The 25,467-nt window shown below is 30.0% G+C and overlaps 5 protein-coding genes across 5 annotated transcripts in view; 3 read left to right on the forward strand and 2 right to left on the reverse strand.

Annotated features, from left to right (window-relative positions):
* The first annotated feature begins 692 nt into the window (after positions 1-692).
* On the forward strand, positions 693-6,095 carry LOC113799181 (uncharacterized). The gene is made up of 6 exons (XM_075821364.1): positions 693-1,346; positions 1,417-1,512; positions 1,584-1,854; positions 1,929-5,074; positions 5,143-5,394; positions 5,470-6,095. The coding sequence occupies exons 1-6, from the start codon at positions 699-701 to the stop codon at positions 5,644-5,646; spliced, it is 4,590 nt and encodes a 1,529-aa protein (XP_075677479.1). The 5' UTR covers positions 693-698; the 3' UTR covers positions 5,647-6,095.
* A 616-nt stretch (positions 6,096-6,711) lies between these two features.
* On the forward strand, positions 6,712-9,597 carry Cds (CDP-diacylglycerol synthase). Its single transcript, XM_027349773.2, has 7 exons — positions 6,712-7,028; positions 7,451-7,821; positions 7,912-8,088; positions 8,151-8,270; positions 8,345-8,584; positions 8,666-8,815; positions 8,890-9,597. The coding sequence occupies exons 2-7, from the start codon at positions 7,462-7,464 to the stop codon at positions 9,229-9,231; spliced, it is 1,389 nt and encodes a 462-aa protein (XP_027205574.2). The 5' UTR covers positions 6,712-7,028; positions 7,451-7,461; the 3' UTR covers positions 9,232-9,597.
* Positions 8,629-10,824, reverse strand: PCNA (Proliferating cell nuclear antigen). Its single transcript, XM_027349775.2, has 3 exons — positions 10,306-10,824; positions 10,145-10,242; positions 8,629-10,081 (listed from the first exon to the last, which is right to left on the reverse strand). The coding sequence occupies exons 1-3, from the start codon at positions 10,524-10,526 to the stop codon at positions 9,594-9,596; spliced, it is 807 nt and encodes a 268-aa protein (XP_027205576.1). The 5' UTR covers positions 10,527-10,824; the 3' UTR covers positions 8,629-9,593.
* Positions 10,825-11,383: 559 nt separating this feature from the next.
* Sirt1 (Sirtuin 1) lies at positions 11,384-15,398 on the forward strand. The gene is made up of 4 exons (XM_027349770.2): positions 11,384-12,049; positions 12,214-13,079; positions 13,155-13,834; positions 13,890-15,398. Exons 1-4 carry the CDS (start codon positions 11,983-11,985, stop codon positions 14,395-14,397), a joined length of 2,121 nt encoding a protein of 706 aa, XP_027205571.2. The 5' UTR covers positions 11,384-11,982; the 3' UTR covers positions 14,398-15,398.
* Positions 15,383-25,467, reverse strand: part of pan (transcription factor pangolin) — a 33,672-nt gene continuing 23,587 nt past the window's right edge. The window contains exons 4-11 of the mRNA XM_075821367.1: positions 19,611-19,896; positions 17,988-18,081; positions 17,689-17,915; positions 16,957-17,630; positions 16,821-16,879; positions 16,647-16,747; positions 16,507-16,579; positions 15,383-16,449 (exon numbers count right to left, since the gene is read on the reverse strand). Coding sequence (XP_075677482.1) covers positions 15,732-16,449; positions 16,507-16,579; positions 16,647-16,747; positions 16,821-16,879; positions 16,957-17,630; positions 17,689-17,915; positions 17,988-18,081; positions 19,611-19,896 — 2,232 coding nt within the window. The 3' untranslated portion in view covers positions 15,383-15,731. The remainder of the gene's footprint in view (positions 16,450-16,506; positions 16,580-16,646; positions 16,748-16,820; positions 16,880-16,956; positions 17,631-17,688; positions 17,916-17,987; positions 18,082-19,610; positions 19,897-25,467) is intronic.

Raw genomic sequence — 25,467 nt, forward strand, 5'->3', positions numbered from 1 at the left:
GAGCTCCTTGTGTGTGTGTGTATTTGTGTAAGGTTTTTCCACAATACACACACACACACATAACATAAAACAAAAAAAAAACTCGCACTTTTCACCATTTTTTTCGTTTCTTCAATGAAATTATATGATAAATTTTTCTTTCTACAAATTCTTTACTAATCTTTTATCGATATTATCATCTTTATCATCTTTATCATCATACGAAATAAATTAAAATTCTTTCCTGGAATCTTCAAGATTGTTTTATTTCCTATTATTTCTAGGCGGCGGTCCCACTTGTATAAACTAAAAAAACTAGTTTGCCGGATCATGCTTGCTTGATATGTTAAACTCGAAAGTTTGTCAAATCGCAAACTTTTCCCGTTTTCTACTTCCACAGTGCATTTTTCGGTTTAGTCTGTTTGTTAGTTTTTACAAGTGGGACCACGGCCTAAGCGTTATTGGATATTCTGGATCGAAAATAATTATTGATCAAGAATCGTTCGAATATATTCAATGAAAATTCTTTCAACATATTGAATTCCCATAATAATAATAATAATAATCGAAATGGCCTAATAATTTAATCTTGTTTTGGATTGGTTGGCGAAAAAAAAATTCGAATCAATTGTCGAATTTCGTTTTTTTTTCTTCCAACTTTTCTTCTTTAACTTTTTTTTTTGGAATAATTAATTTAAAAGATTTTTCTTCATACAAAAATGAATGGAAATATCGATTCATTGGTGGCTTCTATGACCAAAGTTTCATCATCCGAATCATCACCAATCAGTAATCAATCGGCAAATGATCTATTAATTGAAGATGAAACAAAAGAAAAATGCTCGACTAATAATAATAATAATAATCATCATAAAGATAATATTACTCATGATTCGATAAATGATCTGATAAAATTTGATCCAAAAAATCGAACAACAACAACAACAACGAAAACCAATGTAGATTCAATCAATCATCATCATCAAATTATTCGTCATCATCCACATCAGGATTTGAATGAAAAAAATTTAAATCATCATCATCATCATCAACAACAACAACAACAACAAAATCGCCAAAATGATGCTCACCATCATTATCAACATCATCATTCGAATAATAAATCGAATGCTACAAATCATCATAATCCGATTCCATCCTTTCAACAACATCAACAGCAGCCTCATCATCATCAACATCATCAACAACAACAATTATTGTCACAGCAATATCCACCACCACCAACGTTGCCTAATATCAATCATCCACAACAGGAGAAAAAATATAAAAGTTATAAATTGGTTAGCGATCCAATGCTGAAAAAAGGAGCTCCAAAACTTTATCGTTATGATGGTAACGTTTCATCGGTAAGTTTGAATTTCAAAAAAAAAAAATACTTTTTCGTAATAAAAATTTCGAATTTATTAAAAAAAACAGAAAGAATTGGCCATTATTGTTAAAGATCCTCGTCAACATGTATCATTACATTGGAATCTCAGGGAACCAGCTGATTTGATTATTCCTCGTTTCAAAGTAATTGTGTTTTTATTCAATTTTTATCTAAAACTTATGAGAATTTTTTTTTCATCTAAAAAAAATTAAAGATTGACAAAAATTATGTTGGAGCACCACCATCGATCGAAGTATCCATAACTAATCTAAATGATAATATCAATAAATCATTTCTTGAAGATCAATTGAAAAAATTCGATGCAATGGAAGAAATTGAAATATTTTATCATCCTAAAACTAACAAACATCTTGGCTTAGCCAAAATAATATTTATGACACCATCGGGTGCAAAAGCTTGTGTCGATAAGTTAAATCAAACATCATTAATGGGCAATATTATTAATGTATTTTTCGATCCTTTTGGTAAGTTTTTTTTCTTCGCGGTCTTCATCATCATTCGAAATGAATGCAATAATTGTTGTGTTTTGTTTTTTTAGCTAAAAAAATTAATCAAATTTATGAATCAATTGTCAATCCACCACCGGCTAATTCATTAACAAATGTTAATGAAAATAATTTTATCGATCCAAATCTACTTGATCCAACTAAATCAAGATTAACAAAAACATCTGATTATAGTTCCTATGATGTCTCAACCGATTTTAATTCAACTACATTGTCAACACCTTCAACGTTTGATAATCAAACATTTTATCCATCATCAACCAATACTACAAATCAATTCGATACAATATCTACACCTGGTACAACAACCGGTTGGAAAACTAGTGATACAAAAGATTCAGGTAATCAAAGTCCTGTTCGTGAAAGTTTAGAAAAGCGTATTAGTAATTTGTTGCGAAAAAATTGTGTTGGGATGGTTGCATCATTTTTTCCCGATGGTTCTAATAATAATCAAGATCCAAACTTTTCACCACTGCCTCCTATATTGAATAATCATGAACATACATTTCATCGACGAAATTCACAGAAAAAAATTGATGATTCCGATGCTATATTAGGAACACCACCATCACCATTTGTTTCAGCTTCCGAATATCTTAGATGGCATCAGGTTACTAAAGAAATTGATAATAAAGATAGTGATAAAAATCAGACAAATGAAACGATGTTCAAAAAACGTCATAACCAAGATGTCGATTATGATGATGATGATGATGATGATGATAGAATGTCATTATCATCATTGAGCAGTGGTGATAATAAATTGGAAGATAATTCTGTGATTACAAATAATCATCAAACGATGACAACATCAATTGCAGCAGGAACATCAATGAATTATAATGATCTATCTACAATGATGGCACAATGGAATTCATCAACAGCAACTGCTTCAGTTGATTCATATAATCCAATAACAAATTCATTATTTCCACAATTTATGTATCATAGCTTTCAGGCACAGCCTGCATTTAGTTTTTTTGATAGTTTTTTAACAAGCTCCATATCTTCCATACCACCGTCATTCGATCTAAATGATATACGTTCACGTATTGCAAAATCAAATGAAGATATTATTAAAGAGTTACTTGATGATACGCTTAAAGCATCGATAAAAGATTTAAAAGAAATTTTACGGAAAGATATTTATAAGAAAATTGTCGAAAATTTTTCATTTAAAATGTTTGATCAATGGTGGGAAGATTCTGAACGAAAATATCATCTACCTTCGGATGGTATACATACTAATAATATAAGTGGTGATCGTGATAATAATAAAGTCGGTGAACCACCATTCAAACTTGCCGAAATTCATCTACCTTTTTTGACTAATCCAATATTTGAAAATTCCATCCAAAATCGTCATCGTCATCAAATTAATAGCTCAAATTTAGAATATGGTGTTAGTCGTGGATTACGTGCTGCAATGGGTAAAATGCCATCATTTAAAAGAAAAATTATTAAACCAAAATCACCTGTCGATGATAAACTATCAGACATATCGGATGATGATGATGATGATCTTGACGAAAGGCGAATTATTCGACGTAGACCTCATCATCGAATACCTCATCATAGACGTAAACGTTCTTCAATTAGCTCAGACAGTTTGCCTAGTCGCCATCATCGACGACATCGTAGTGATAAATCATCAGAATCATCATCCGCTTCATCATCATCATCTTCTGAATCATCATCCTCTTCTGGTTCGTCTTCGTCTTCGTCTTCATCGTCATCATCATCATCATCTAGTTCAGAATCTGAATCAGGATCATCTTCCTCTGAATCCACATCTGGATCGTCATCTGATGAAGAATCAGAAGAAGAAAATGGTTCATCAGCATCGGTTTCTGCTTCAGTTTCAGCTGAAGAAGAATCTGGTCCTGAAGAATCAGATGCCTCAGGATCATCGTCATCAGCCGCAGCAGCATCATCAATTGCTGATGCTATATCTGTTGCCAGTTCAATTTTATCGAAAAAATCTCAAACAACAAAATCGTCAACTAAGTCTTCTATCAAATCTTCATTGACTGCAAAAATAAGTGAAAACAAAGTGAATGAAACTAAAGCTAAGGTAACCGTTTCAACTCAAGATGGAATAGATGATGAATCCATTTCTGCAAAACATCTTGATGATGATGATGATGCTTATGATTCGGATTCAAGTCGTACATGTTCAGCGGATGAAACAAAGGAATGTGAAGAAGAGTTAAGACGTCGAGAATCGTTGAGCCTTAATGGAATGAATTTTGACAATATAAAGAATTCAAAAACCCGAGAAGAATTTGAAGCATCCGAAGCGCTTATTTCACTTGCTGCATCATGGTTTGAACAAACATCGGGTGATGATTTTTCACGATCTCAACAACAGTCACCAGATTTAAAACATTCGTTGCCATTATCACTAAACGATTTAGTTAATCTGGAACATAATTATTGTAGACGAATCGTAGAAAGACCGGAATTATCTCCATTAACAGTTAATGGTAAAAGAAAACGACAGCCTAAAACAGCTCCTGCTGAACCTAAACGAAAACGAAAGAAGAAGGATGAAATTGTTACCGATGAGAATATTACGCCCAGTGTATTGGCTGTTGCATCCGAATGGAGAAAAGCAAAACGTAAATCTGTCAAACAACCGGAATTAATTTCATCGGAAAATCTTATGGTTATTGATGAAAATAAATCAACAACTCCTGAACCGCCACCGATTACATTTCCAGTACGTAATTCACAAACAGAAGAGGCAATTCTATTTGAATTTCTTCATACTGGTTTGGAATTGGAAGAGATTGCCTATCTTAAACGTCGATATCATCAGCTTCTCGAAGAAGATAATAGTAATCTACCATGGTTGAATGATATTCATTGGGTTGATCATCCGGCTACCTATTGGCAACCACCAAAAAAGAAACGTAAAGAAGATAATCTTGTTCGTGTTCATGAAACTGGATGTGCACGTTGTGAAGGCTATTATAAATTAGATCGTATGGAAAAGATGCATCATATTGCTAACATACCGATTGCAAGTAATGAAATGGAAGATACAAATCGACCAAAACAAATTGTTACCACACAGCAATTAACACGAGAAGCTCGTAATCAACGTCGACTTTATAATTTAGTTGAACAAGCATCCAGTTATCATACGGATCTTCTTAAATTAAATCAATTAAAGGTTTGTCCGGTTTTTTAGTCTTTTGTATCAATTAATTAATTAATTAACATATATTTTCCATAAAATAGTTCCGTAAAAAACAGGTAAAATTTGCACGTAGTAAGATTCATGTATGGGGATTATTTGCTATGCAACCAATACCACCAGATGAAATGGTCATCGAATATATTGGACAAAGAATACGACCAATGGTAGCTGAAATTCGTGAGAAAAAATATCTAAATGAAGGTAGTTCTTATCTATTTAAAATTGATTCGGATACAATTATTGATGCTACACATTGTGGTAATGTTGCCCGTTTTATTAATCATAGTTGTAATGTAAGTATATTTTTTTTGCCAATTTTAAATGAACAATAATTCAATGATTATTTTTATTATTTTCAATCAAATTAGCCAAATTGTTATGCCAAAGTAATAACGGTTGAAGGCCAGAAAAGAATTGTTATCTATTCAAAACAATTGATTGAAGTTGGACAAGAGATTACCTATGATTATAAATTTCCAATTGAAGATGATAATAAAATACCTTGCCTATGTCGATCGGTTGGTTGTCGTGGATTTTTAAATTAAGAAATTCAACTATTATTTTTTTGTTCCTCTTCCATTCGAATTATTAATTTGTTTTGTCAATGTAAAAAGATTTCAAAGAAGAGAGAGTGGAAAAAAACAACTTTGTAATTATTTTTCGATGAATTATTTTGTCATCTTTATCTTCACTCTCTCTCTCTCTCACCTACACATCATCTTATTATACAAATCATTAATGTGTTACAAATTTTTTTTTTTATTATTATTATTTTAATATTAACATTCATCATTATTATTTCATCATCATCATCATCATTACAATTAGTCAAAACACAATCAATGTACAAATGTCAAACAAATATCTTCTTCTTACTAATTTCTTTGTTTGTTTGTTTGGTCTTGTTCTTCTTGTCATCATCATCATTTAGGAAAAGAAAGAAAAAATGATAAAATTTTTTTTTTTAATAAGATTAAAAATAATTTTTGTTTGATGTCTTAATCTTTGTATTTATTTTATCTTCCCTCACACACACACATTGGTTGCAAATAACCAAAATACTGATAATGATATTTATCAGATTTAATGTTAATGAAATAAAAGTCACTTCGCTTGATTAATAAAGTGATAATGATGATGATGATAATCGATTCATACACCAACAACAATCGATCAGTCGATTATTCATTCAATTGATTTTATCATTGAATTGATAATTTTTTTGGATTAAATGCAAAATGAAAAAAAGGAAAAAAATTTGTCAAATAACATCATCAGATTATATTATCGGTTGATGTTTGTTTGTTCAAAAATAATCAATATTGATAATTTTTTTTTTATTTGAACAGTTTAGCGAATCATCAAACAATTCATCTTCACTGTTCCACTAATCAATCACAAGAAAAAAAATATCGGGAAAAAAAGATGAAAAAGAATAGAGAAAAAACCATCGATCGCGATCGATTGATTCGATTCAATTCGAATCATTTAAAAAAATCCCCCGGCCACACATGTGTGCAGTGCTGTTCGCTTTTATTTTTATTTTTATTTTTTTTTTCCTCTTAATTTCTTCTCTATCTTTGACTGTTGCTGTGTGTTGATGGTGTGTTTTTTTTTTATTATTTTGTTTTCGTTGATATTGCGCGCACAACATACATACAGGTACAACCTAACGACGACGACAACGACAATAAAGATAACAACAACAACGAAGACTACGACGACGACGATGCAATTATTCTTTGATTCTTAATCATCATTAAATTCTGTTTATTGATTCTATCTAGTTTTGTTTGTTATTGGTTTCTTTCGTCAAACTAAAGTTCAGTGATATTGATATTTTGTTCTTTTTGTTTCTCCCTACATTAATGATGATGATAATTGAAAAAGAAATGATTTATAATCTGATTGATTGATCGATGATCAGGTAAATTGATGATTTTTTCATTATTCGTTTCATGAGCAACAACAACAACAAACAGAGAAAAATATAGAATCCTGTGATTTTTATGTATAGAGAATTTGTTTTTTTTGAGTGATGTCTTCCTTCTTGTTGATAATTCCTATCCAAATAAATATTTTTTTTTGGCTATATAGCTTCTGGATAATTCATATTCTACTGAGCACATCTATAGATTTTGTTTCCCCTCACTAATATTTTGACAAGAATCATATAGATAGATTTATGGTTTAGTTTGTTTTGGATGTTTTCTCGAAAAAAGAACTCAACCAACATTCTAAACAAAAATCTTGGATCAAAGTGACATTCGATTTAAACAATTTAACAGTTTCTGAAAACCTTTTTTTTGGCTAAAATTTTATTAACTCTTTTTTTTGTCCATTCAAAAGGAATTATCGTTATGACAACATTAATTAATCGTCAAAGTGGTGATCGACCACCACCACCACCAGCACCAACACAATCACAATCATCATCACAACAACAACAACAAAAATCTCATTCAAATGTTATACGAAAACCAAGTATCGATAATGTTGATTCAGATGGTGAAGATAAATTAATTGATGAATCAAATATTGAAGATTTAGTTAAAGAATTACCACAATCATCGGATAAAACTGTACAATTTTTGGATAATATGTTGGCTGTATTACCAAATAGATGGAGAAATTATATTGTACGATCAATATTTACATTATTGATGGTATTTGGTTTTGGTTTGGTTATATATTGGGGACCATTAGCATTAATGATATTGGTATGATTTTTTTTTCAAATGAATATTTTCATTCATTTTGTAATAATATCCTTTCTTTTTCTCTGTACCAATAATAATAATCATCATTAGACACTTTGTATTCAAGTAAAATGTTTTCAAGAAATTATTGCAATCGGTTATTCAGTATATCGTGTACATGGTTTACCATGGTTTCGTTCATTATCATGGTATATGTTAATAACATCAAATTATTTTTTCTATGCTGAAAGTTTAGTTGAATATTTTGCTTTGGTTTTGAAACAACCAGTAAGTGTATTCCTATGTTGTCAAAAAAAATTTTAAAATTGATAATTCTTTTACCATTATAGAATATTATGCAACCTTTGATATCATATCATCGTTTCATTTCATTTACATTATATGTTATAGGATTTGTATGGTTTGTACTTAGTTTAGTTAAACGATATTATCTACGACAATTCTCATTGGTAAGTGAATACTGAATTCTTGGTCGCAATCATAAAGAAATATTTCATTTTTTTCTGGTATTTTATAAATACAGTTTGCTTGGACACATGTTACATTGTTGATTGTTGTTACACAATCATATTTAATCATACAGAATATGTTCGAAGGTTTAATCTGGTTTATTGTTCCAGTATCAATGATTGTAATCAATGATTCAATGGCATATTTGTTTGGATTCTTTTTTGGTAAAACACCATTGATTAAATTATCACCGAAAAAAACCTGGGAAGGTTTTATTGGTGGTGTTATATCGACTGTTTTCTTGGGAATGATTGTATGTTTTATTGAATGATTATCGTTTTTTTTTTTTTTTTGAAAAATTTAATCTATCTTTCTCACTCTTTTTTACATACAGATATCGTATTTATTGTGTAGTTATCAATTTTTTGTCTGTCCAATCGAATCATATGATCCAATCGAACGTATATTCAAATGTACACCATCAAAATTATTTCAATTGACTGAATATTGTTTACCGGAAACATTGCAATTAATTTTCAAAATTGTAATATTTTGTTTATATAATGATGTTGATGGCAGAATTCTTTAACTGATTTTTTCTTTCTTTGTTTAATATAGTTTGGTTTACCACAAACCATTTCGTTATATCCATTCGTATTACATTCATTGGCATTATCATTGTTTAGTTCGATTATTGGACCGTTTGGTGGATTTTTTGCTAGCGGTTTTAAACGAGCATTCAAAATTAAAGATTTTGGTGATGTTATACCCGGTCATGGCGGTCTAGTTGATCGTTTTGATTGTCAATATCTAATGGCATCATTTGTTAATGTTTATATCTATAGCTTTGTACGGGCACCTAATCCAACAAAAATATTACATCTTATTTATCAATTAAAACCAGAAGACCAAATGAATATCTATCAAATGCTACAAGAACATTTGAATATAACAATTTAAACAAAAAATCTAATGTATAAAAAACAAAAAATATTTCAAATTTTTTTTCTCTCTCCTTGTTGGCTTTAATAATATTTTCTTTTTGTTATCCACAACATTCATCCATTTATTCATGTTACTCATTAATTGTTTTTCTTGAAAAAAAAATATTCATTGTTGTTGTTGTTGTTGTTCTAGTCCTCATTAGTAAATTAGTATTTATGATTAATAATAATAATAATAATGATGATGATTAATAATAAGATGAAAAAAAAGAATGACAATTTTCTTTTAAAATTTGTGGAAATTATTGTTTGTTTTCTCATATTATCAATCTATTTATGTGGATCAAATATGAAAATACAAAAAAATGAATGAATAAATTATTCATTATCATCGATTTTTGGTGCCAAATAATAACGAATATGACCAATTTCATTTTTTGAATCTTCTTCATTTTCTTCAATGATTTTATATTCAACAACCAATGGTACATCGGGTGATAATGAAAGTGTAACCTGTGAACAAAGTGGTGTTGCTTTGGTAAATTGATTAAGGTATTTCAATGCAAATGTTTGTGATAATGGTTCTTGCATCGATATGGTTACATTATCTTCCGGTTTATCGAATGAACTGTTCTGGCTTAATGAAACACTACCATTGCCAAGATCGCCAGTGGCTGAAAAATCAACACCACTTTTTGTACAGGAAATAGTTACAGCATCACCAATCTGATTTAGATCACGACAGATACGTTGAAATTTTGCAGCAGGCATTTTTACTGTTACATTGTAAGAGGTTTCTGGAATACCAAGATATTCAGCATCCAAATTCATCAATTTAATCTCATATTGAGATACTTCATATTCGTCTGCGAAAAAAATAAATAAATGTCAATCAATAAAAATCAAATAGAATTTAAATTGACACTTACTTGGTGCTTCGAAAATCAATTTAATTTTGTCATCACCGTCAGCAGCTTTTATAGTAACTTTATCATCATTACCGGCACATTTAAGTATTTTTGAAAGGCTAGATAAATAAATAAAAATAATGAAAATCAAAAAACAACAATAAATTTAAAAGAAAATATACTTGACAAGATTCATTCCAAGAACCATATTACGATCACAACGAAATTTGGAAAAACCATCACCATTCAAATTAACAGCAACTAATGATACATGAGATGTATCCATAGCCTGTAATGACATTCCTGATGATGTACATTCCCAACTTGCTTCATTAACCAATTGATTAATAGCATCGAGAATTTTTTTCAAAACAATACCACGATCCAATTTAGCTTCGAACATTTTTGTTTGTTTGTTAAATAAATGAAATGAGATTGAATAAGAAAATTTCAGATAAAAATCGAAATTATTGATATATATGAAATCACGACAATGTTAAATGATGAAACTGAAAAAAAAAGGTAACTTCAGGTTGCTGTTTGATGGACAAATCACAAACAAACAAAATATCAAACACACAAGAAAAAATTTGGCGCCAAAATAATTAACCACACTATTTCGCGCTCATGTATGCATCAGTGTGACATGAACTAAAAAAAAAAAAGTTCAAATGTTAAAACATTTGATTTCCATTTGTGTGTATATACAGATCAGATGAAGATCGAAATAGTCGCTTATTATATTTTTCAAATTGATTAAATATGATAAAAATACGCATGTCTATTTCGAATGTTCTCTTTTTATTTTATAACAAAAAAAAAAAAAAAAAAAATTCCGGATACGCATGCGTCCAAAGATAAAAAAAATATGAATGAAAAGAATAAAATAAAAAAAAATGTGGGTAAGTCTTTTTTCAAAGAAAAAATGACTCACTATTATTTATAAAGCGCGCCATTCAACAATTTTATCATCATCATCGTCGTAATGGTATGGCCATATTATTTGAGGGAGTGTTTTATTTTTTGTATAATATTGATTGTATATGAGCTGCTGCTGCAGCTATAAATTTAACAAACAAAACTTGATTCAATAAAAACCTGAATATAACATTTTCGTATATATACGACCAATCTTTGTGTGTTTGTAAAACAACCTCCGCATATATTTTTTTTTTTTTTGTTGTTGTATATATTTCCAAACAAAAACTACAAAAAGAACGAACGAAAGAAAATTTTTTTTTTTTTTTTTTGCTGTGTGTTTTCTATGTATACCCGTTGCTGTTGTTTGAGTGTGTGAGTAAGTTTTTTTTTTAGAGCCAAAACTTTGTGTGTGTGAGTTTTTTTTCTCCAATTCAATCATAGTCGAATGATGTCGTCCTCGTCGTCGTCGTCGCCGAAGAATTCTTCGTCATCATCATCGTTTTCAATACCTATTGCCAATAGACATCATCATCAACATCAACATAGCCATTATAATGATCATGATGATGATATTCATCATTGTTCCTCAAAATCTAAACGTTTCCGTTCCATAATAACGGAACCAATATCCACATCCTGGAATAATGATGATATAGATATATCATTTAAAAACGATTTTTCAACGGGCCAAATTTTTGAGCCATTTGTGCCAACAACAAAGCGACTACGTCGTGAGCAATCTAATTGCTGCGTAGTTACATCGACGAGGGCGACGAAGAACAACGCTGCTGCCACCGCTACGAATTATACAGTCGACGTTGTTGCAGCTGCTGCCACCGCTGCTGATATCGATAAAACCACCGCCTTTGTTGAAGGTCGAGATAAAAACAGCGCCGACGAATACGATAGCTGTAATAGCAGGATCAGTGCTGCCATCGATGACGATAGCTGTTGTAGCCGTAGCCGCCATCTTTTTTTCCTCACCACCGTATACGACTGTGACGGGTGAGTTTTTCTCTTTTTATTTTCATTTTTTTTGTTGCGCATGTTCAAAGTTAGTGGGTGGGGCTAATATGTAAATTAATTTTCAAATTTGGATTTTTTGTTTTGGCGCGCGTGTTTCAATGATGACAATTTTTTTTTAATTTTGTCTTTATTTAATTAAATAGTATCAACATCGAATAGCGATAATGAACTTATGAGCAATGGTGATTCTGGTTTTCAGGAACTACAGATACCCGATGATTGTATATCCGCTGGTTCAGATGATAAAAATATTGTAAATAATAATAATAATAATAATAATTTAAATGATAAGATGGATGATGCAATATCAATGAACGGTGGTGAAAATAATACGACAAATCTCATATCCAGAAATCAAATGACAATGACAAATAAATCGGCATCGGTTGCTGGAGAATCGCCTGGTAGTGATAACATGGATATTATAATTAAACGACAACAACAACGAATATATCAATCATCATCGAATAGTTATCAGAATAATGATGAAATTGATAATGATGATGATGATGACGATGATGATGATGATGATGATGATGATAATGATAGCATTAGTGAATTTTCCTATGCAAGTGATCTTTCCAATTTAAGCGGTGAAGATTGGAAACCAATAAATAAAAATATCGAATGGATACAACGTCAAATAGCGAATGGATCAAATCCAAAAGAAATAATTGAACATTTAACTGGAAGTGAATTAATAGGCGAAATCGATAATGTTTATGCATGGCGTCTACTTATTCGTATGCTATCCGAACCATCTGTTCGACCTAAATTAGACTATATCAATACTATTGATGATGTAATTGATTTGATACAAAATTCGAAAAAAATTATTGTATTGACCGGTGCCGGTGTATCCGTTTCGTGTGGTATACCAGATTTTCGTTCACGTAATGGTGTTTATGCACGTCTCAGTAAAGATTATCCCGATCTTCCTGATCCACAATCAATGTTTGATATTCATTATTTCAAAAAGAATCCTTGTCCATTTTTTAAATTTGCTAAGGTAAATATTTTTAAAAAAAGTCAATTTAATCTCTAGAATTAGATTAATCGTTATTTGATTGCCCGTTTATAATAGGAAATATATCCCGGACAATTTCAACCATCACCATCACATAAATTTATCAAATATCTTGAAGTTGAAGGTCGTTTACTTCGAAATTATTCGCAAAATATCGATACACTTGAACAGACAGCTGGAATCAAGAATGTAATTACATGTCATGGATCATTTGCTACGGCCACCTGTACTATGTGTGGATATCGTTGCGATTCGAATGCCATCCGAGATGATATTTTTGCTCAACACATACCTCTTTGTCCGCATTGTGCACCAAAAAATAATAATAATAATACATTACAAAATATTCATCAACAATCACATCATTATCATCATCAGTTACCGTCACAATTATCATCATCATTATTCAATAATGAAGACAATAATAGCCAACCAGATGGCGTTACTAGTTCCGTTGGATCTGGCCAAAATTTACCCGTAATGAAACCTGATATTGTTTTCTTTGGCGAAGGTCTTTCCGATGAATTTCATAATTCAATGACAATCGATAAAGATCAATGCGATTTATTGATCGTCATTGGATCGTCGTTGAAAGTTCGTCCAGTAGCATTAATACCTAGTTCTATACCGGAAAATATACCACAGATTTTAATTAATCGCGAACCATTAAATCATTTGAATTTTGATGTAGAATTATTAGGCGATTGTGACATTATCATCAGATATCTTTGTAAACGGTAAGTTATTCTTATCTTTTATTGTTTCTTTTATATATTGTATTCTTCATTATAGACTTGGCGAAAATTGGGCCAAATATTGTTATGGTCAGAATCCAAATGGCAATATGGAAAAATTGAATGAAATGTCAAATCAAGAAATTTCTAGCGATAACGTTGATATTAACAGCCAGCAATCAAAAGAATATGAGTTCATTGCTCCATCACGATATATATTCAAGGGTGCCGAATTGAATGAAGCATTTGATTCGGATAGCAATGATGATTCAGATGAAGATGAAATTCAAAATGTCGATTACGAAGCGGAAAGTTTTGTCGACGATGATACTAATGATGAGATTTCGGTCTCAAATAGATCTCAAGATATGCGAATGATGGTCGATAACGAACAATCATTGGTCATGATGAATGAATCAAATAGTGGCACGAGTTCGAATGAATTATCTACGGACAAAGATAATCAAGATGTGATGAAAATGGTACAATCACCAGAATCGGCTACAAATCTAATGATGCCATCAATAAACGATGAATCGATGATGATGGCTACCGATGAAACTTGATTTATATTATTCATTCGAAAGAAAAATTCTATTCATTTCAAATTCACTCATGAACCAAAATTCATTTTAGTTATGGAACTCATTCACATCATTTTAATGTTTTTAAAATTATAGAAAAAAAACTGTGTGATTATATTTCAAATTCACAAAAAAAAAATGCTGTAGTCAAATTTTGCTCAAAATATCTGCTATATTGGTCCATACACAAATGTGCCCACCATCATAGCTAACAGCAACAGGATATGATATTTAAATAATAACAAATTTCGATCTGTATCCTCTCTTTCACCTCTTTGTAGATAAATTTTCATCATTACTTTTTTTTTTCTTTTTCAATTTTTTTAATAGGGGTTTCACACTAGCAGCAATGTGAATGAAATATTTCAAATGCAATATTTCAGTCCATTTCAACCTTATGGGCTGAAATATTTTCGTGTATATATTTCATGAAATATTGCTGTAGTGTGAAACCCCTATAATGTAAATATTCAATTAATGAATTCTTCAAATTCAAACATACACACACATAAACAAACATTTATATTTACCTTTAAATTCTAGGGTTTTTTTTCTATCTTGTGTTTAATTAATTGATGACAAAAGAAAGACAAGACTTTTTTTCTATAATAAGTATCTCATTGACTAAACTGTGTCCTCTCTAATTTCAAAATATTCGGATCATATTTTAATTTGATTATTTCTCAATTTTTTTCTCTCTCTCTCTCTCTCTCTCTCTCTCTCTCTCTCTCTCTCTCTCTCTCTCTCTCTCTCTCTCTCTCTCTCTCTCTCTCTCTCTCTCTCTCTCTCTCTCTCTCATTCTCACCTTACTTATAGGAGTAATTTTTTTTCTTTCTCATTCTTAATGATTTCAATGTAAACAAAATGCTTGATATGATAATAATTTACCTAAATTGAAATCCTGCAGATGCAATAAAAAACAACAAGGAAAATGTAATCGAAATCAAAATAAACAAATAAATAATACTTTGATAATTTCAAAACTTTTGTTCTTCACTATTTTTATTATTATTTTATCAGATAATAATAATAATTGATAATTGAATTTTAATTGATGATATTTTTTGTTTTGTTTGTACATTTAATTACGAATAACAATGTTTGAATTGAAATTGATGATGATGAGAACATTGAAAAGATAAAAATCAAGATCGAAGGGGAAAAAAAATGTTATGTTTTGTTTAATTTACAACATGATAATGCGAGTGTGTGTGTGTGTGGATGATAAATTTCTTTTTTTATTTTCTTGAAATTTTTGAAAAAAAGATGAATGAACATGTCGCTGGTGGTAAATGATGATTGGTGAATTTGAGTCATTATGCTACCCATAACATGGCTGGTGTTCCAGCATTCGAATCTGTTGATGATGGTGGTGTTGGTAATTGTGTTATGACAGCGACTGTTACGGAATTATTATTATTATTATTATTGTTATTATTAATATTTTGAGCTTTACTACTAGTCAATCCATTGATATTGTTATTATTATTATGGTATGATGATGATGATCGACTTTGTGGACAATGTGGACGTGCCAATTGTTCAATACTGAATGGACTATTCCTTGGTGGTACATTTGATGATGATGATCCAGATGATCCAGAAGATGATGATGTGACTATTGATGAAAATGATGATGTTGTTGATGAAGCTGATGATAAACTACTACTACTACTACCAATACCCGATGATGTATATGTTGTTAATGGTGAATTTGGTGTCAATAATGATGACATTCGAGATCCTATTGGTGATGATAATGATGATGATGATGTAACTGTTGCAACAGAATTTGGATACATATGATGTGTATGAACAGATGATGGATAATATAATGGTGATGGTAGATGATCACTTTCATTGGTCGTTTTTGATTCGGGCGTTGGTGCTTCAACACTACTGATACTACCGAAATTATCCGATTCGTTTGTATCTGAACGTGATGTATTGCCATTTGTGGATGCGGCTGCTATTGCAGCAGCAGCTGCTGCTGCTCTTGCTGCTTCAAGATATCGTATACATTTCTTTTTCCTCCTAAAAAAATTGAAAATTTTTAAATGCTGACCAGACAAATAACCATAAAAAACATACCTGCATGGTTTACACCAATGATTTTGTTGATCGAGACCATATCTAGCTCGACATTTTTTCAATGCTCCACGTTCTAGATTTGAAATCGAAAAAGAAATGTAAAAAAAAATGTAAAGAATTTCAAATCAAATAACGCATACCTCCATCGGCATTACGTTCACGTTTTTTCTTTTTTCGTTTACCATTGATTGCATAATTATCTTTAGCTGTCCATCCTGGATGTAATTTCATATGTAATTCTCTGTATGGGTGGAAAAATTTCAAATTAATATTTGGAATTTTTTTTTCTTTTGGGAAAAAAAATAAAAGCATACCTTTCTTTACGTGCTTTATCATAATATTTTGCCTGTTCTTCACGGCTTAAATCTTGCCACTGTAATCCGAATTAAAAAGAAGAAAAATTGTCAATAAAAAATAGATTGAATTTACAAACAGAAAAAAAAACATTACTTTTTTGCCTAAAATCTGATTGATTGCAGCACTTTCTTTCAATGTTGATTCGGCAATTACTTTGGAACGCATTTCTTTCATATAGATCATAAATGCATTCAATGGTTTTTTAATATGCATTTTTTGTTCACGTTCTCTTTCTTCTTGTTCTTGTTGTTGTTGCTGCTGTAGCTGTAATGATGTTTGACCATTACCACCACCACCAACACCATTCAATGATTGAGAATTTTTACTATTATTATTGACTAATTTGGAACCAATATTTCCATTAACATTGCATTGTGATTGACCATTACCAATTAATTTATTATTATTAAAATGATGTCCATTATCCGTTATAATTTGATTATGATGATGATGACGATTATGGCGATTATTATTAACATTATTTTCATTGATTGATAATGACATTCTATTATTATGAATGTTGGTGTTATTGGCTAATGTTGGTGATATCGATGATGATGATGAAGATGATGAAGTAGACGAAGATGATGATAATGAATTACCATTATTATTATTATTATTGATTCCATGAAAAAATGGAAAACCATTCGATGTTTTACTTGTGTTATTACGATTTGTTGATTTATTATTTGTCGAACCATTGTTGTTTATTGTTGATGGCGTTGGCGTTGTCAAATTATCATTATTTGGTTGAATATTATTGGATGCTATTAGGAAATATTGTTTGTAATTAAAACTTTTGTAATTGTAATTAAAATAACATACTTGTTTGTAAAAAGCTCGGATGTGTTGGAAATGTTGGATGATGTGAATGATGTGGATGATGCGAATGCGGATGATGATGATGACCAGACAATGAAGCAGGATGTGGTGGCATAATTGGTGGTGTTCGTACAGCAAAACTTGGAAATGTAGCTGTTGAAACTGAACTTAATGGATATGGACTACGAAATGCAGCCGATTGCAGTTGATGATACATTGCAGGATTTGGCCTATTAGGAAATTGAAAAGGAATTTCAATTAACAAATTTGAAAACAAAAATCAAAAAAAAAAACAAACAAACCATGGTAATTGTTGTGTTAAATCCGAAAGAACCGAATGTGAATATTGTCCATGTCCAGATAGATTATATAATGAATGATTTCGAGCAATATTGGCTAAATTTGAATTTGAAAAAAAAAATTATAAATGTTTTCGAAAATTAACAAGTGAAAAAAACTAGACATTACAAAATACACGCAATACAAACATCATCATTTCTTTCATTTAAGATACCCAGAAGAAAAAAACCAATAACCATAATAATAATTTTCACACAAATATTTCATATTGGATATTGGACAGTTTACAAGTTTGGCTGGCTAGCTAGTTTACAGGAGAAAATTCTATGAATTTGAAATAAGATGCTAATTTTCGTAATTTTTGTTTTTCTCAATTTACTTTGATTTTTTTAAAAAAAATATCATAAATAAAATTCTTTAAAATGTCAAAAATGGTTAAATGGAGAAACGAAGCAAAAACGAGCAAGCATCATTGCTATCTATAGGGTTTTTTTTCGAAAGATCGAATCATTTTTGAATGTTTTTTTTCAAAAACTTTTTTCCAATTCCTTCAATCTCCCTGAGAGTTTTTTTTTGATTTCTTCAGTTTAGCTTTTTGTTTACGTGATTGGTTCTTGAACCTGAAAATTTGTTTAGGATTTTTTTTTTTGTTGAAAAGGAGAATTTTTGAAAGAAAAACCAAAACTCTCAATGTTCATTTTGAATTGAGAAAAAACATCAACAATGATCGAACGAATGAATGAATGAATGAACGAAACAAGCGAATAGAGAGAGAGAAATCTATTTAAACATCCATAAAAAAATTTTTTTTTTGTGTTTGAAGAAAATCCTTAAAAAAAACATTGTTATTGATAATAACAACAAAAACAATGATCAAGAATCGATTTGATTCAAGATCAATGGCGTCGATGATGGTGAATAAGTGTAATGATCATCATCCTCATCAAACATTCGAAAAACATTCAATCGAAACTTGTGAAAACCAGCTAATTCACAACCACCATCATCTGGTCAATGAATTCTTTCTTTGGTTTGGTTTTGGGATAGAAAAAAAAATTCCTTACTAAACACACTGTTATACATGTAGCAGAGAGCTAACCAGAAATGTTTTTTTCATTTCTTTTTCTTGTTTTGATTTGATCGGTTAGAGAAATTCCTTGTTATAAACAAAAATAACAACGCGAATGACGATGAAAAGAAGAGAAAATCGAAAATGAAATGTAATATTTTCTGAACTTTGAATCTTTTTCTTTTTGTGCAACAACGAACGAAAAAAAAATAACATCAAAACCACGATGATGATGATGATAAGCTAATAATTTTCATTTTGTTTTTCGTTACTACTTGATAACTTTCAAAGAATCAAGATGTTTGATTTCATTATAAATGTTGATTTGGTCAGAATTGGATTTTTTGTTCACTCCAGACGATCATATGATGATGAAAATCATAACCAAACATCATCATCATAATGATAACGAAATTAGTAAACAAACCAAAAAAAATCCTATTTCTTTTTTTCTCTAAATGTTGCTACAATGTAGAAAAACTTGGTAAAAAAAGTGATAAAAATGTTTTTTGATATGTCTAGAAACGGAATCAGAAAAATTAAACAATAAACTTACATAAATCAAAATCCATCCATGCTGAAATACTAACAGCTTTTGTTTCAATATGAACAGGTGGTATACCCATATGTGCTGGTGGTGGTTGTGGTAAATGTCTTGATGCAGCAGCAGCAGCGGCTGCTGCGGCTGCCGCCGCTGCAGCAGTAGCCGCATCAATTTGATTTTGATGCGAATGTGTTGTTGGCATCATTGATGCGAATGGCGATAATGGTGAACCAGTTGCCGTATGATGATGATGATGATGATGTGATGCGGCAGCTGCCATTGATGCCATTTTGTTTGCCTAAAAATAGACGAAAAGACGAAAGAAACAAAAAAACAATTCATTAGTGATCCAATTGGAATTCGGGAAAAATTCAAAAAAAAACTAATAAGAATAAAAAATGAAATGTAAATTAGTTTTGGAAACAAGAATTCAATTTGTTTTCAACAACAACAACAACAATTCAAAACGGAATCCATTTTTTTGTTGTTATTATTTTTTCCTCCTTTCGAGTCGAAGAATGAAAGGATTAAAGACAAAAACAAACATACATCTAACACAATCTTTGATCTTAATGTTGAATTTGTCGGTATTTTATTTCGAACAATGATGAAAAAAATTATTCATTATTTTCATTCATTCAAATATCATTCATCGATTGTAAATCCGATTTTCAAAAAAATACTTTTCGTTTTACAAATAAACAAATATTTTATTTGTTTGCCATGATTCTGTGTGAAAATTGTTATCAATAACAGCAGAAAGCAAGTAAAGAAAAAGAAAAAATGAAAATCCGATCAAAATAAGATGGATAAATTTTTTTTGTTTGATTGAAAGCCTTTCCCTTGTTGTTTATTCTGATCATTATTTTGTTTTTATTTTGCACCTATCCTGAATGATTGAATTCAATTTGTTTTTTATTTGATTTTTCCCATTTAAAAACAACAAAAAAGATGCTTTTTTCCTGGAAAGTTTTTTCCATTCAAAAAAAATCACCAACAGAGTTTTTTTTAATCGAGATTTGAAAAGATTTCCGGTCCGGTTTTGCAAAAGTTTATATTGAAAAAAAACCTGACCTTTCGTTGATCTTTCACTCTCTTGTGATGATTCATATGGATTTCCAAAAAAAACCAAAACCAAAACAAAAAATTTGTAAATGGATTTGTCAGAGAAGTGAGAGAAACATTTACATCATAATCATTGGGTAAGTTATGGTGGTTATGATGATTATGATTATGAAAACCTAAACGAATTATCGAGACATTCAACATGACACACACCAACTAACCAATCAACCAAACCAAACCAAACAAAAACCAAAATAAACATTTATATGATGAAGAAAATGATTATGAACAAAACAAGCCAAAAGCTAAAAAAGGGCAAAGTATCATACGAAAGAAAAAGATTACCAAATTGCATTGCTTGATTCGTAAATGAATTTTTCTCTCTCTCTCGCTATTTTGTATGATTAAAACACATTGACGACAAACATAATCATATTTTTTTTAGTTGTCCAACCAAAAAATGAGTGTTTTTTTCATTTTGCTGTTGATGAACAGAGCCAGACACTTTTTTCATTTTTGTATTCTGGCATCGAATTAGAAAAAGAAGAAAATTCAAAATGTCTTGTTTTGGCTGAAAAACAAAATTGGTTACTTTGCGAAATATATTCAGTCAGATAGATAGATAAATGTTTAACATCATCATCAATTGATGCGGCGCCATAATTTTTTTCTTTCTTCCATAATTTTAAATGGACAAAATAAACATTTCCAAATGACATTTGAATATCATCATCAATGAAAATATTCATAATCAACACCCGAAGATCAATGCAGTGTTGTTAAAGTTTTTCAAAAATTTTCTCTAATTAAAGTACTTTTAATTGATTTCAATAAATTTCTCTCTCTCTCTCTCTCTAATGATAATTGGTGGTCTTTGCAAATTGATGATAATGTCATCATCATCATTTGTCATACATTTTCAATTTTGAAATGTTTTTAAAAAAAACTTTTATCATTAACCGAACTGATCATCAGTGTTTAATAGAAAGAAAAAACATGATAATAAATTTGTTGTTATCTTTTTTGATATCCAAAAACCAAACCAAACAACAACAAAAAAAACCGCAACATCATCATAAAATGGAAATTTTCTTCTCATTTTCAATGAATCCTAATTGATTAGGTTCTGCAATGATAAATCCTAATATTGACCATTGATTGATTTCTTTGCTTGTTAATTGATGATGGTTTGTTGTTGTTATCAATAACAAGCAGAAATAATAATAATAATTGATAATCAACAAGACAGAAAGAACAAAATTTGAAAAGGAATTTAGAAAATTTTGTCTCGTAAACTGCCATTCTCCCAATCAATTCTTTTGATGAATTAACACTTTATGACACAAAAAAAAACAAATTTTAATGGAAATTATTCGATTCAATGAATCTTTTTTTTATAAACAACTGAAAAAAATTGTTACAAATAACCTTTTAAATCCATTAGATTTCAGATCGATTCACAATAACCAAACAATAAAAATAAAATCGAATGAAACCTAATATCAGCAACAACAACAACAACAAAAAATTTACTTTATGCATCAATGATTATCAAATGTGGACAATGGATGTGTTTGTTTTGTCGCGAAAAAAGAAATAAGTGTTAAATTCTATTACCGAACATTATGCATTGTTTGCGCAATCGTTCCAGAAACCAAACCCGATACATGCCCATTTTGTGGGCTTATTTCATTTAACACTCTCACATACATCTGATGTTATTGATTATTGATTGTTCCAATAACAAAACCAACAGTGTTTTTAATGGATATAGTTTGCTTCTGTGTATGTGTGTGGATCTAAAATGAAATGCATTTATGCTATATGGTAGAATGGGCACATTTAAACCAAACAACCAATAGGATTTTTGTTCCTGAACCGACTATATAAAATGCATCTGAAAATTGACACTCAATACTTGATTGCATCAGAGAAAAACATCATATCTAGCCAACCAATGATAATAATGGAAGTAAAAACTTTGAAATTCTTTGAGAATCAAATGAATCTATCAACATCATTAATGATTTTTTAGGCAGGAAATTCTACTTAGAAAGAATGTCTAAGCAAAAATCATCATCATCCGTCATCCAGTGTAAAAAGCTGCAAACAAACAAAAAAAAATCCTAATTAAATGTTGCTACTGTGTAACGATTAGGATTTTGACGACAAAATACAAAAACAAAAAAACAAATAGAATAATTAAGAATCTTCAGGTATTTTCACACACACATTGCAAAACCAAAAAGGATGTGCTGTGTGTAGTGTGTCAATCCCACCTTTTTTTTCTCTAACCTTATCTACCTGTTTATATTTCCTACCTTGGTAAACATTGACAAAAAATAAATTTTTTAATCATCATCATCATCATCATCATCAAGTAACCATTATCATCAACATCAAGGTAATCATCATCAACTACAAATGATAATCATTATTATTAGGACAAAGTAACAACTTTATGATTATTTCAAAAAAAAAAAAAAAAAAAAAAAAAATAGATTTATCAAATTTCCTAAAACCGAAGAAACCAGAAAAATGATAGGGAAGAGATGATTAGTTGGGCAAATCATCATCATCATCATTATGATGATGATAATGGTGATTGTCAAAAACAGAGATTCAGAACATAAAATGTTGATGTAACTGAATGGGAAAAAGCCTAAAGACAATCAAACAAAAATTCTTTCAAATTCCACTGTATATGGGTCAGTTGAAATGATTTTGAAATTTGAAAAAAAAATTGAAATTTCACTTTTTTTTCAAATTTGATTTGGTCGATTTCAAATCTGAAGAATTTCATTCTATCATCGATGATAATTATCCATCTTGTTGCTGTTGTTGTCAGTTTGAAGGCATCCCTAGATGATTAATATTATCACACCAACAAAAAAACAAACAAGGAGAAGAAGGAGAGCGAGAGAGAGAGAGAGAGAAACCCATCACCTTAAAGATTATTTTAATCAAATGCCAAACAAGAACGACAGATAATTGTTGTTGAATGAATGAAAGAATATGATAATGGGCAAAATGTAAAGAAGAAGAAGATAAACAAACAATCATTAGCCATTGAATAACAACAACAACAACAACAAGATCGATGATCGTTTGACCGTGGCCATTTGATCACGAATAATAATTTTCTTCTTTCGTTTTCTTCGATGATCATCAAAAAAAAAAAAGATATCCGGACATTTCAGGGCAAAAGGCGAGAATTTTTTTTTTTGTGTGAAGATGATGATGATGATGAAAGTGAGTACCACCATCAACAACCAATCAACCAACACAAACAAACAAACAAAAAAGTTGTTTGGATTAATTATTGTTTGGATAAAGATGATGATGATGATGATAATAATCACACATCTTTCTTGTCTTTTTTTTGTTGTTGATCAGATCAGCCCTGATAAAGATAAATAAACAAAAATATTCATCTTTTATTACGAAGAAAAGAAAAGATGTTTCGAAGAAGAAAATTCGAACGAAAAAACCGATCCTGCGAATTTTCGAATAGTGCCAGGATGAGTAGAAATAGCTATATTTTTTCAGGAGTGGCATCCTCATCAATTTCAAGTGTGATGATCATCATGATGGTAATGATAATGACCCCCTTATAATCAAAAATGATCAGATATTCTGATGATGAGGATTCTTTTACTTTAAAATCACCTTGTTTACGTTTGAGTGTTTTTTCAAAAAGTTTGAAGATGATGGTGATGAAGAAGTGAAGTAAAGTGAAAAAAAATTTCAATTTAATAAGCGATTATAATCATCATTTTTTTCGCGAAAAAAAAACTTGATGTTGATGATGGCTAACGATGATGATGATGATGATGATTATCAGATACCGAATTTGATATGTGTTTTTTTCTTCAAAGTTCTTTAAAATCAAATCATGACATGATGATGATGATGAGGATGATCTTTCCATTTAACACATATTTAGATCCTAATCAATCAAACTTTTGAATGGTTTTTTGTTTTCATTAAAAATTCAAACAAACAAACAAACAAAAAGATTCACTTTTTATATTGAAAATTCTACCAAAATGATGACGGTGTTTTGCTTTCTTTTTCATTTAAATGCAAATCATTTTGTCACCCATTTTGTTTTTGAAAAAACAATGATGGTCAACTAAAATGAATTATTCATTTTTACCATTGTTTTTTTGCATTCAAAATTTATCGTTAAGTAAGTGAAATGAAATTAAGCAATTATCATCGTGTAATGGTGGTGGTGGTGAACATCAATTTGATTAACAAATTCATTATGATTAATTCTTGTTTGTTTGTTTGGAAGCAAAAACAAACAGAAAAAAATATTTTAATGGATTGTAATTTTTTTTTAAAACGATGTTCATATGTCAAAATAGCCGATGTGTAATAAATTATTCTAAATTGATTGAATTCAATCCCTCCTTTTTTTCCATCTCTTGATCTTTTTTGAAGATTTTCTTTTGAAATTGAATTCGCAATCATGAATTGTGTGTGAGATTTTCTATATATTTCGGTAATAAATATCCGGATTAAAAGGGTGAAAAAAAATTCTTGTTTCTTCACTCAATTTTTCAAGCCAGAACTGGTAGCTTGTTAAAGGAAAAAAATCTAATCATCAAGGGTGTTAGATGTTTTTCAGGTCAAGTTAGGTTAAATATTTGTTTTTGAAAAAAAAATTTTTCGGGAAAAAAAACTTCTGTCATTCATTCATTGATGTTTTGGAAATTTTTCCGGTTTTTTTTTTTGTTGCAAATATTGATAATTGATTTTTTTGTCATTCAAACACGAAAAAAACATTCCAGGTGTA

This window comes from Dermatophagoides pteronyssinus, unplaced genomic scaffold (assembly GCF_027571235.1).
Source record: "Dermatophagoides pteronyssinus isolate colony J.1.1.1.1 unplaced genomic scaffold, Derpt_VIB-CSIC_2022.12 sq0010, whole genome shotgun sequence".
Taxonomy (NCBI): Eukaryota; Metazoa; Arthropoda; class Arachnida; order Sarcoptiformes; family Pyroglyphidae; genus Dermatophagoides; species Dermatophagoides pteronyssinus.